Here is a 14,277-nt window from a genome sequence, read left to right on the forward strand (position 1 = left end):
TGGTTATTACTTACCAAGAGGATGAGAAATGATCACATTATAACACTTAAACAAGTATGTTACGTTTGTGTACTGAATTAAAAGCAGGTAGCACAAAATATGAATCACCAAATCCTTGCATTGAATTACTTATGAAATAATTTTACTTTTTTTTTTAATCAAAGCTATATGTGGATGTTGACCATTGTTACTTGCACTTATTTTCACAATTATAGGCACAAGTGTAAGAAACATTACTGCCAGATGTCATTACTGTCTTGTTTCTTTAATTTTTTCAAAAGATGGCATCTTTAAAAAAAATAAATAATAAAAACTATGATTTACACTCATACAGAACTCGGTTGAAGCTTAACCCACTAGTAAACACAGTAAGTACAAACTTATGCATAAGATGAGAGTATATTACACTGGGATTATGTTATATGACCACATGCCTTCTTACTTAAAATACGTAACATCATCAGATACATTTAAAGTTGAAATGTTTCTTGCTTGATTACAGATTCTACTCTGTCTCTGAATTCTGGAACATTATAATAAGGAAACCTAATTTACCAAATCTTGTTAATTATATAATTATGTATTATGTCACTTAATGGCATTATTTATAGTTACTGAGTTGATCATGTAGTCATGCTTAATATCTAATGTAAATATAAATTAACTATCTTATCCCTGATTTGTCCTATATCATACGTGCAAACAGTGTACGAAAACTATTTACTGGACCAAATAGAATAAATAAATAAAAATTAGCATTATATATTTTACTTCTCTAAAATGCTATTTATTTGTAGGTATGTTTGGGAACATCTGGAAGTTGGCTACATGCAGGGAATGTGTGATTTGGTTGCTCCTCTACTTGTCATCTTTGATGATGAAGCCACAACATATGCTTGTTTCTGTCGTCTCATGGAACGAATGGCAGCCAACTTTCCCCATGGGGGAGCTATGGATACACACTTTGCCAATATGCGGTATGTTGAATGTTTGTATCCTGTACATGTTTTTTTTAAATGCTGTTTTGACACCAAATTCATGAGTAGGACTCAATAGGCACTTCCTGGTCCTTTTGACTAAATGGTACACAAATATTGGAAAGACTGAAGGTAACAACTAGAAGTATAGTTGATGTGTGAATGGCCAGTAGGCACATAAACAACATGGAATATGTTGCTTTCAGATGACATCCTCCTTTGGAGTAACAGTTGCCTCATATACATTGTCAAGAAATGTTGAACAACTTCGCTGTAACTATGGATGAGTAGCTGGGCAGAAAATACTGTTTCCAATAGCAAGAAAACTGCCACTTGCCTGTATGTGCTGCAGGATGTCAAATGTAAATTTGGGCAATCACTTGTTGTGCCAAACACTGCATTAGTTACAAAAACTCTAATCAGTTAGAAATAAGCATTAATGCTTGCGTGAGCTACATCTACAATATCCCTCTATTTGCTGCACATATCAAGAATAATATGAAAAGAATAGATTACTACTCTCCAAATGGAAGATATATTGAGTCATAGGCAGACACAATGAAAATTTAAACTTTTGGCCAAAACGTCTTCTTCTGAAATAGCGAACTCACACACACTTTCACACAAGCACAACTCATACACACCTGACCAGCATCTCTGTCCACTTTGGCTGGAAACACTGGTCGTGTGTGTGTGTGTGTGTGTGTGTGTGTGTGTGTGTGTGTGTGTGTGTGTGTGTGTGCGTGCGGGCGTGCACATCTGCTAATTGCATTTCTGTGAATGTGTGCATGTTCTCTGCTTCGGAAGATGCCCTTTTGGCCAAAAGTTTAAATTTATAGTAGTCTTTTGCTATCTTGTCTGTGACTCAACATCTCCTCTGTATGGTGAGTACCAATATAATATACCGAGCGAGGTGGCGCAGTGGTTAGACACTGGACTCGCATTCGGGAGGACGACGGTTCAATCCCGCGTCCGGCCATCCTGATTTAGGTTTTCCGTGATTTCCCTAAATCACTCCAGGTAAATGCCGGGATGGTTCCTCTGAAAGGGCACGGCCGACTTCCTTCCCCATCCTTCCCTAATCCGATGAGACCGATGACCTCGCTGTCTGGTCTGCTTCCCCAAAAACAACAACCAACCAATATAATATTGTTATTTCATTCTCTACTTTCCATTAGTTGATCGTATCAGTGCTTCTATGCCCAGTGTGTTGTGGCCACATAAATTATGCAACTGGCATATGCATATGCTATGTTCACTTCACTGGCTCCTCAGTGTGTGTGCACCTCATTATGTTGCATAAGAAATTGAGTACATGGTCTAACTCATCTGTTATCCTATACGTGTGTGTTTGTTAAACAAAAACATGTGCAAACTCTTCTGTTGATGCTGTCCACATCAAGAACAAGCTACCTTGCACTCTTCACACAATTCAATGCTCTCTTGTATTTAAGAAAGAGGCAAAGTACCTTCTTTTCTCAAGCTCATAATTTCCCTAAAAATTAATATGTATGGCCAGTTATTTCTGTCAAACAGTAATGCATATTTTGCATCATCTGCTGGTAAACTTCTTTGTATTTTCATTTCTCAATCTGTCACACCATTTTCTTTCCTCCCTCTATTCATTACTTGTGATCCATCACATTCCTCTTTCTCTTTCTTTCCCACCTCTTGTTAAACTATATACATTTTTTTTTCTCATCCATCATCTTCATAGAGCAGCGAGACTGCCTAGAGAGTAAGTAAAGCTGTACCATCCAGTTTTAATTGAGGAGTCATTTCTGGATCTGACAGTTTTTAACATTCATGTTTACATAAAGCTTTTATGGCTGTGCACACCACACTTCTTAACGTATCTCTTCCTCCAAAAGTATACAATTCCAGCAATGACTGTTATCTGGTGTTTGTCACCAGTGTACTGATTACCATCTTTCCTATTCTAAAAAACCCTTTCACTCAGTTCAGTAGTGACAAAGATAATGAAATGAGATTTTTTACATTTAAGTCAGCATCAGCTTACATATAAATGTATAACGTTTTAAATAGGAAAACAGCATTGTAGACAGACTGTTCTGACGTCGTTTGTAGTGGTAGTTAAGTTGATAAATATAATCATCTTGATTTTTCGTAGATATTGTTGGCTGAACTTGTTGTCCAGTAAAATTCAGGATGACTCCTCCGGAGGGCCTGATGTTATCAGGTTTATGAAAAAACACTAACTTTTTAACCATGGATTATCATTGTATATTCTTGTACTCAACTCTGTCTATAATATGACTCTCTTCATTTACATAATGAATGGCACTAGTTTAAAATTATCTCTCTCAATTTAAATTCTGCTTTAAAGATTGACTGGTTTTATATTTCTTCTCATACTGATACATTACAAATGTGAACATTGTTGATAAAGACGTAGTCGACCATAGTCAGCTCACAAGGTAAATTTCACATCATGTAATATGATAGCAAGTTGCAGAGTTGGTCTCCTGCAAACAATCTCCTCCAACATTTCACAGAAAGTCTGTAGACAAAGTTACATTACAGTAAGCAAAGGTAGCACACTTCATTGATGCAAAGACTTTGTAAGATAACAATACAGCAAGTCAGATGCTTACATTTGTAAACAAAGTAATAATCAGAACACAAAGATATTTTATAAAGAAAAAACAGTTATATATTTTTAAGTGTAATTTTTGGTCTTGAACTTTCATGATTAGGGTAACATTAAATGTAGCTACTGATGAAAGAAACAAATTCAATTTGATAGCATAATTTATGGTTTCATATGACAGTATTATGAAAAGGATAGATTGCAACTCACCATATAGTAGAGATGCTGAGTTGCAGACAGGCACAACAAAAAGACTGTTAAACAAGCAAGCTTTTGGCCACAAGGGCTTCTTCTGAATCAGGACATACACATTCACAATCAGGCAAACACAACTCTCACACACATGACCACTGTCTCTTGCTTTTCAATTTTCTGGATTTTCCATTGTTTAACATTTTCATACATGATACAAAAATGAAAGAAGTGAACTTTCAAAATATAATAGGAAAAATACAAAAAGGTAAATGAAATTTCAAATAACAGTCACCAAACAGCACAATAATCTTGGAACACCTGTTGCAAATCAGGAGCAATCTATTTGTGATATTGCCCAGCTGATTTTAATCTTTTCTGTGTACTCATTGCTGCTATCATTGGTATGGACGAAATCTGTCTGCTTCATAGCCTCTAGTGATACATTCTTGATATCCACTAGCTCAGTCTTATATAATGGCTGTAGCATTCTGTATCACCATAACACAATATTTTACAGTTTGTGAAATACACTCTGAAATTATATATCCTTGAATGAAAGAAGTAACTGTGTTTTATGAGCCTTGTAAGAGAAATTATAATTTAAAGATGATACTAAAGATACCTATAAACTTCCAAGATAGGATTCCATCAGGGGAGTGTTCCTTTTGACACAGTTTTAAAGGTTGCTGCAGCCTAGAATAGTATTTTTATGTAAATAAGCCAGTGTAGGCAACTGCTGAATTTCAGATGACTTGAGCAGATGATGTATAATTGGGATACTTTAATCTGATGCTGAGGTGGGTTTTTTGTTGACATTATTGGAATCTATCTTAACACTAGGACTGTTAGTAATAGTAGCAGTGGTGCTGTCTCCTGGTAGTGACTTGCAGTTGTGAAAGGGGGACAGGGGAATCATAATGAGTGAGACAAAAGCCTAGGAAACCCTTTGCACAGTACTGATTGAAAGGGCAAGTTTTCAGTTTTCTTTCCATTTCCAAGAACTGATTGCTGTGTGTTTGACCTGCAGAAGGTGTACAATACCACTTGGCATCACCACATCGTGTCTACACTACACGTGTGGGACTTCTGGGGCTGCTTACCCATTTGTATCCAGAATTTCCTATCCCTCTAACTGTTCTGAGTCTGGATGGGGCCAACCCTCAGCAAACATCTGTACAGGAAACTGAAGTACATCAGGGATCAGTTCCAAACACAACCTTTTACGTCATTGCCTTCAATGGTATCGTGACTACAGTAAGGCTTTTGGTTCAACTGTCACTATATGTGGATGAGCTTTACCTGTATTATGGCTCAACATCATTTTGCGCCACAGCACGTCAAGTTCAGGGAGCTGTGTAGAAATTGCTAAGGCACTTCACCTCAGCATGTTCCTATGGGTAAATCTTGCAAACAAATACATCTACACAGCCAGCTTCTGGTTCACGGAGTACTACCTCATTCTTTTCATTACTGTCCCTTAGAACATGTACATGACACAACACAGCAGTAATTTGGTCAGCACAGCACTCTAAATCCTTCCCGGAATTTTGACATATGCACGAAAGTGTTGAGTATGACTTCAGATGCAACTGTGAGGAGAGGTGGGCTACAGAGTAGTGTAGCAACTGTTGTTGTAGGAAAGCTGGACAGGAGCCTAAATTAATAGTGAATAAGTTGACATAGTAAGCAGAAGATTTACTTAACTTGTGTTTCTCCAAATTTACGTGGACCCATTACAAATAATGCAGCAAGAAGTAAAGTCCAGCTAATACGATGGCAACAAGGATGAGGTGCTCTGAACTAAAACACAAATGATGGTGTCGGAGTCCTGATGATGCGGCATCTGTGTAGCACCACAAAATAAAGAGGCTCCAATTGTGAGTGGGCTGTGTTGCTGCTGCCAATCATCCTATATTGTGACGGAGGGCACTCACAGTCCAGAGCCACTACAGATGTAATTCAGTGGGCATGCTCCTTTCGATCCACTAGATCCTGCCTGACAGCTATCGGAGTCTGTTGGCAACTTGCAATATTCTTGCCAACTCAAAGATGTTGGTAGGGTGGTATTGATACATGATACCACAGAGAGTTCATCCCTATATCAGCTAACACTATGCTTATCTCCATATCTATACAATAGCCCTTTTTCAAGGATGTGAGATACCTTGGTACTTATCAGCCTTTCCAGGGAATTTACATCAGCGTGAGTCTCTCCCTGCAACTTAAGATTGGCAACTCTGGCCAACACTTCATTACCTCACAGAGGCAGATTCCCTACATCCACTAATTTTTGTATAAAAGTGTTGACATTTTTGCCTGGTTTACCCATGAGAGTGGGAACCAGCAAACCTACTGCAACATAAATTACAGGCTGGGGCAGAATAGCACTAGAGAACTCTGGAAATGGAGCAGCAGGGCTAACTGCAACATATGTTGTTGTTGTGGTCTTCAGTCCAGAGACTGGTTTGATGCAGCTCCCCACGCTACTCTATGCTGTGCAACCTTCTTCATCTTCACGTACCTGCTGCAGCCTACATCCTTCTGAATCTGCTTAGTGTATACATCTCTTGGTCTCCCTCTACAATTTTTACCCTTCACACTGCCCTCCAATACTAAATTGGTCATCCCTTGATGCCTCAGAACGTGTCCTACCAACCAATCCCTTCTTCTAGTCAAGTTGTGCCACAAATTCCTCTTCTCCCCAATTCTATTCAGTACATTCTCATCAGTTATGTGATCTACCCATCTAATCTTCAGCATTCTTCTGTAGCAACAAATTTTGAAGGCTTCTGTTCCCTTCTTGTCTAAACTATTTATTGTCCATGTTTCACTTCCATACATGGCTATGCTCCACACAAATACTTTCAGAAATAACTTCCTGACATTTAAATCTATACTCAATGATAATAATTTTCTCTTCTTCAGAAACGCTTTCCATGTCATAGCCAGTCTACAATTTATATCCTCTCTACTTCGACAATCATCAGTTATTTTGCTCCCTAAGTAGCAAAACTCATCTACTACATTAAGTGTCTCATTTCCTAATTTAATTCCACAACATTCCATTATCTTCATTTTGCTTTTATTGATGTTCATCTTATATCCTCCTTTCAAGACACTGTTCATTCCGTTCAACTGCTCTTCCAGGTCCTTTGCTGTCTCTGACAGAACAACAATTTCTTCTCCATGGATTTTAATTCCTAGTCCAAATTTTCTTTTGTTTCCTTTACTGCTTGCTCAATATATAGATTGAATAACATCAGGGATAGGCTACAACCCTGTCTGACTCCCTTCCCAACCACTGCTTCTCTTTCATCCTCCTGGACTCCTATAGCTGCCATCTGGTTTCTGTACAAGTTGTAAATAGCCTTTCATTCCCTGTATTTGACCCCTGCCACCTTCAGAATTTTAAAGAGAGCATTCCAGTCAACATTGTCAAAAGCGTTCTCTAAGTCTACAAATGCTAGAAACATAGGTTTGCCTTTCCTTAATCTGTCTGCTAAGATAAGTCATAGGGTCAATATTACCTCATGTGCTCCAACATTTCTACAGAATCCAAAGAGACCTTCCCCGAAGTTGGCTTCTACCAGTTTTTCCATTTGTCTGTAAAAATTCGTGTTAGTATGTAGCAGTCATGACTTACTAAACTGATAGTCAGTAATTCTCACACCTGTCAATGCCTGCTTTCTGTGAGATTGGAATTATTACATTCCTCTTGAAGTCTGAGGGTATTTTGCCTGTCTCATACATCTTGCTCACCAGATGGAAGAGTTTTGTCATGGGTGGCTCTCCCACGGCTATCAGTAGTTTGTTTGGACATAGGTCTTTCAGTGCTGTGCCAAGCTCTTGACGCGGTATCATATCTCCCATTTCATCTCCATCTGTGTCCTCTTCCATTTCGATAATATTGCCCTCAAGTATATTGCCGTTGTTTCGACCCTATATACTCCTTCCATCTTTCTGCCTTCCCTTTTTTGCTTAGAATTGGTTTTCCATCTGAGCTCTTAATATTCATACAGGTGTAAGTGAGGTCCATTCTGCCAGACTTTTTGCCGATCACACCTAGAATAGCATTTCGTCGCCCTCCCAATCTCCACAGTATCCTTGTCAGACCCTAAGCACCTTCAAAACCCATTTTCCTAACCTATGGCTCCAATCCCAATGACTATCCATGTTGTAAGACACACTATGCAACCCATATCACCTGCAACCCATATCGGACCTGTAACTGGCAAAACATATACTATCAGAGGGAGAGCCACCTGTGAAACAACGCATGTTGTGTAGCAGCTGTTATGTAAACACTGTTGGGCCTTCTGCATCAGTGTGACTACCATCAAGTTATCAGTTAGGATGAATAGCCATAGACAGAGGCTGTATAGTGGCAACACAGAGCTTTCTGTACAGTACGGCAGTCGTGTCCTCGGTGCCTCTTTGAACACGTGCGCCATCTGGATTCTTCTCCGAAACACCAGTTTCTCAGAACTCTGCAGGTGAGAACTGGCATTACATGTCCTTGGTTCTCGCCATCCACCTGGCCTTAATTTACATTAATTTCTTTGCTGTCAGCATTCTTTGGAGTAACTATTCCTTTCTTCACTCCCTTTTAGTTTTCTATATCTTTCATTTTCTTATCTGTCCATCCCTCCCTCCACATGCATGCATGTGCATGCTGACACACACACACACACACACACACACACACACACACACACACAATGCACTTAGCTTTCCACTTTTATTAACTTGTGTGTGATGTTTTGTCAATAATCTCTGTCCTGTGTATTACCATTTCCATTTCTGTAAGCTCTCAGTTTTTCAAATCTCATCTGGAGCAGTCCCCAATGTCAGTCTTTCCTTCTCATACCATCCATTAATTCTCTCCTGACCCGAAGTTCAGGTTGCTTTTTCCAAAATCACTTCATTTCCTAAACCTCACCTCTCTTCCTTCCCCTTCAACCCTTTTGCCAGAAGAAGGAACCACTGGCTCTGAAAGCTGGCAAGTTTCAGTACCTTTATGATGTGTTCTCCTGCTACCTGGAATTGAACCCAGGCCCTGTGAGCAAGCACTATGCCACAGAGTGACAATACTTGTTGAATAAATCTACCTTGGTTTAGCATACTAAACTTGATCCAAAAACTTACAAGTCAATTTTCTTGAGAAATTTTGATAAATGCATTGAGCTGCTTTGGGAGAGGTATATCTGAGTTTTGAACTTCACATACCATAAATATAGTGGTTCATGGTGTGGGTTCCTGTAGTCATGTCCTAGTTCATGAACCACGGGCAACGTATGAGTGGTCAAGTAAGTGGTCCCGACAGTCGGGATACCAGTTACTTTGGAATAAGGCTGGGCATCTCGGACATATTCTGAGTCGTGGTCACCTTTGTGCTCATACGGCAAAGACTACCAAATTCACCGGTTAGTCCCTCAGCCGTTAGGGGTAAAACCCAATGGGACTCGGGGCAGGTAAGGCTAGCAACCTGCTTCCCTGGTACTTTAAATATGATGCTGGCAACAATCATAGCAAAATGCCTCGGACCTTTGGAGGTGACGGAGTCCCACCTCTAACTGACAAACCAGGACTCCTAAGATACGACTTGGCAAACAAAGGGTAATGAGATGGGGAGCTATTAATATCAATGGGGGCTACTCGGGGAAGAAGGTAGAGCTGGCAGAGGCTGCAAGTAAGATGGGGCTGGACGTTTTAGCTGTTAGTGACATTTGGGTAAGGGGTGAGAAAGAAGAGGAAGTGGGAGAATACAAGGTCTACCTGTCAGGAGTCAAAGCAGGAATAGCACAATGGGGTGTAGGGCTTTACATCAGGAAAGAAATGGAACCCAGCGTAGTTGCAATAAGGTATGTAAACGAACGACTGTTGTGGATAGATTTGACAGTGTCTAGCAAGAAAATTAGGATTGTGTCAGTATATTCACATTGTGAAGAGACAGATCAAGATAAGATGGATAGTTTTTATGAGGCACTCGGTGATGTAGTTGTTAGATTAAAGGACAAGAACAGTGTTCTGCTCATGGGTGATTTTAACGCCAGGATTGGAAATTGAACAGAAGGGTATGAAAAGGTTATGGGTAAATTTGGAGAGGATATGGAGGCCAACAGGAACGGGAAACAACTCTTGGATTTCTGTGCCAGTATGGGCTTAGTAATCACAAACTCTTTTTTTAAACATAAGAACATTCACCAGTATACTTGGGAAGGCAGGGGAACCAGATCTGTCATTGACTATACAATAACAGATCAGGAATTCAGGAAGGCTGTGAGGGACACACGTGTATTCAGGGGATTCTTTGATGGCACTGATCATTATTTAATCTGCAGTGAAATTGATATTGTGAGGCCGAAAGTGCAGGAGGTCAGGTCCATATGTAGGAGGATAAGAGTGGAGAAACTTCAGGATAACGAAATCAGGCACAAGTACATAACAATGATCTCAGAAAGGTACCAGTTAGTTGAATGTAGTCAATTACAGTCATTGGAAAAGGAATGGACAAGGTACAGGGACACAGTACTAGAAGTGGCTAAAGAATGACTTGGAACAGTAGTGTGTAAAGGTAGGATGAAGCAAACAGCTTGGTGGAATGATACAGTCAAGGCAGCCTGTAAAAGGAAAAAGAAGGCTACATACCAGAACTCAGGTAGACAGAGAAAGTTATGTTGAAGAAAGAAACAAAGCCAAACAGATAATTGCAGCATCCAAGAAGAAATCGTGGGAAGACTTTGGAAACAGGTTGGAGACTATGGATCAAGCTGCTGGAAAACCGTTCTGGAGTGTAATTAGCAGTCTTCGAAAGGGAGGTAAGAAGGAAATGACAAGTATTTTGGACAGGTCAGGAAAATTGCTGGTGAATCCTGTGGATTCCTTGGGCAGATGGAGGGAATATTTTGAAGAGTTGCTCAATGTAGGTGAAAATGCGATCAGTAATGTTTCAGATTTCGAGGTAGAATGGGATAGGAATGATGATGGAAATAGGATCACATTTGAGGAAGTGGTAAAAATAGTCAATAGATTGCAGTGCAATAAAGCGGCTGGGGTGGATGAAATTAAGTCCGAACTCATAAAATACAGTGGAATGTCAGGTCTTAAATGGCTACACAGGATAATTGAAATGGCCTGGGAGTCGGGACAGGTTCCATCAGACTGGACAAAAGCAGTAATCACACCAATCTTTAAACATGGAAGCAGAAAAGATTGTAACAACTACAGAGGTATCTCTTTAATCACCGTTGTGGGTAAAATCTTCTCAGGTATTGTTGAAAGGAAAGTGCGAGTATTAGTTGAGGACCAATTAGATGAAAATCAGTGTGGGTTTAGGCCTCTTAGAGGTTGTCAGGACCAGATCTTTAGCTTACCGCAAATAATGGAGAAGTGGTATGAGTGGAACAGGGAATTGTATCTATGCTTTATAGATCTAGAAAAGGCATATGACCGGGTTCCTAGGAGGAACTTATTGTCTGTTCTACAAGATTATGGAATAGGAGGCAAACTTTTGCGAGCAATTAAAGGTCTTTACATGGATAGTCAGGCAGCAGTTAGAGTTGATGGTAAATTGAGTTCATGGTTCAGAGTAGTTTCAGGGGTAAGACAAGGCTGCAACCTGTCTCCACTGTTGTTCATATTATTTATGGATCATACGTTGAAAACAATAGACTGGCTGGGTGAGATTAAGATATGTGAACACAAAATAAGCAGTCTTGCATATGCGGATGACTTAGTTGTGATGGCAGATTTGATTGAAAGTTTGCAAAGTAATATTTCAGAGCTAGATCAGAAATGTAAGGACTATGGTATGAAGATTAGCATCTCCAAAACGAAAGTAATGTCAGTGGGAAAAACAGGTGGACGGTTTCAAGTACTTAGGATGCATATTCTCACAGGATGGCAACATAGTGAAAGAACTGGAAGCGAGGTGTAGCAAAGCTAATGCAGTGAGCGCTCAGCTATGATCTACTCTCTTCTGCAAGAAGGAAGTCAGTACCAAGACTAAGTTATCTGTGCACCGTTCAATCTTTCGACCAACTTTGTTGTATGGGAGCGAAAGCTGGGTGGATTCAGGTTATCTTATCAACAAGGTTGAGGTTACGGATATGAAAGTAGCTAGGATGATTGCAGGTACTAGTAGATGGGAACAATGGCAGGAGGGTGTCCACAATGAGGAAATCAAAGAAAAACTGGGAATGAACTCTATAGATGTAGCAGTCAGGGCGAACAGGCTTAGATGGTGGGGTCATGTTACACGCATGGGAGAAGCAAGGTTACCCAAGATACTCATGGATTCAGCAGTAGAGGGTAGGAGGAGTCGGGGCAGACCGAGGAGAAGGTACCTGGATTCGGTTAAGAATGATTTTGAAGTAATAGGTTTAACATCAGAAGAGGCACCAATGTTAGCACTGAATAGAGGATCATGGAGGAACTGTAAAAGGGGGGCTATGCTCCAGACTGAACGCTGAAATGCATAATCAGTCTTAAATGATGATGATGATGATGATATGATGATACCATAAATATAAAAAAATCACAAGACTCTGACTGAAGTGTTTTCCCATAGCTAGAGAAAAGCAAGCAGTGTGCTACACATGGAGGTAAAATTTAATTCTGCTCCTGGTAAGTTTGATTCATAAATTAATAATCTTTCTGGGTTCACCTCAAGTATAGAATGTGGGATGTGAAGCCTTGAGTGTATTTCAGTACACTGAAATTGTAATACCATATGCTTGTAAAACAGTGGTCATCTCAAGAAAAGTGAATGTTAGCCATGGTCAAATTTAACTGTGGTTAACTCCCTTGGTTAACTTTATTTAGGTATGTGAACAAGAATTTTGCACTGAATAGGGTTAAATGCTGACTTTACTGTGGTTAACTTTTAATGAAGGTTGGTGCAATTGGCCGTAGATTTTGATACCCTCAGCTACTATTTCTCTAATGCTCACATAATGGAAAAAGTAGCAAAAACTGAAGGATTTCCAAAAGTACAAATTATAAGTTTTTCACTGTGTCCTCTTCACTGTCCATGTACAAACTGCAGTGGTGGTGGTGGTGTGACCTATTGTTTCTGACAGCACAGTTTTTGATGTGGCATCATTTGAAATTATAGTTGTGAGCATGACTGTAATTGTCCAGAGTGTGACAGTAAAGCTGCACCAAAAACCATATAAGGGGCTTAGTTAAAACAAATGTTGCATGCAAAAGTGGATGAGTTGCAAAAATAACAAATGAATATCAAATGGACATGAAGTTATACTGTCCCAAATTGAGGTATTGTGGTTTATGCATATGAATAAAATTATAAGTTCACTCATTCATTTTATTGTGAAGCACCCACTAATATAGTACTTAGGCTGTAGGGCCTCTATGTTTCAGTAACAGAACTGGCCTCAACACAAATTTATTTAGACTGTAACCTACAGAAAGTTCTCTGGGGATTCATTTTCCAGGTCATTAAGTAGATTTATAACCACATTGTACTATTATTGACAGATTGTGAATAGACTACCCGTTGTGGATCATAACTGTTCATCATTAATTTTCTCCACTGTAAGAATTTAAATGAAACCTCTGTTAGTAGTAAATCAGTTACACCTGTTTAACTAAAAAGTAATATACAAACAAACTAGACTTGTGCATAGATCAGCTGATTTGAACCTCATATACTTCCAGTGCATACATTTATTTTGTGCTCATATGAGGAATGAAAAAACTCTTTATTGCCATGAAGTAATTAAATGAAACATAAGCCAGAACTACCATGCTTCTGTTAGCATACACACTTTATTTTCTTTTTCATGATTGCAGTGTGATACAATACAAAAGAAAGTGCTTGCTTCTCTGTGAATGGGTTATGAGTGTAGTAAAAACAAATTAAATGTTTATCCAACTCACACAGAAAATTATCTGCCATATAGTTTTATATTTTGTAATACACATAAAAGGAAGAGAGTTACACAAGCATTTCTGAATATATAATCTATTCTGAATGTAGCTGTATGAAACAGAAAGCTTCAAGCATATTCTTATGCTATTCACAATAGATCTTTCTTGCTCATATTTGTTGTTTGAACCCAGTGTGAACATAAATACAAGGAACATGTTTCAAAACGAAATGTCACTAATGTATGATTTGAGAGTGCCAGTGATATCACAACACAATTTAAACTTGTAGTGTAATGGCAATAATTGGTGCCACTTAAGTGGTGTTGGTGTTCTGTTAGTTTTACAAGCAAATCTGGTTTAAGTGAAATCCCCCCCACCCGAACACACACAAAACCACACAACTACATAGTAAACTCCTGTGAAATAATTTATTAGAAATGTGTCATTCAGCTTGTGAACAACTTCTGTGCAAAATTTTAAAATTACTGTCGAGAGAAGATTATCATTGTCAGAACATACTATTCTTTCCTACATGCACATTTTGAAGAGGCCACAGTCACATTTAAGATCCATAAAAGAGTATTTTATTATTTCTTTGCAGCA

General features: G+C 39.0%; 1 protein-coding gene across 4 annotated transcripts in view; it reads left to right on the top strand.

Moving 5' to 3' along the window:
* The window catches only part of LOC126419820 (small G protein signaling modulator 1-like), a 275,459-nt gene that overhangs the window by 226,298 nt on the left and 34,884 nt on the right, over nt 1-14,277 (top strand). For all 4 annotated transcript variants that reach the window (XM_050087048.1, XM_050087049.1, XM_050087050.1 and 1 more), the window contains one exon: nt 798-977. In XM_050087048.1, the coding sequence (XP_049943005.1) occupies nt 798-977 (180 nt within the window). The remainder of the gene's footprint in view (nt 1-797; nt 978-14,277) is intronic.

This window comes from Schistocerca serialis, chromosome 9, assembly GCF_023864345.2.
Source record: "Schistocerca serialis cubense isolate TAMUIC-IGC-003099 chromosome 9, iqSchSeri2.2, whole genome shotgun sequence".
NCBI lineage: Eukaryota > Metazoa > Arthropoda > Insecta > Orthoptera > Acrididae > Schistocerca > Schistocerca serialis.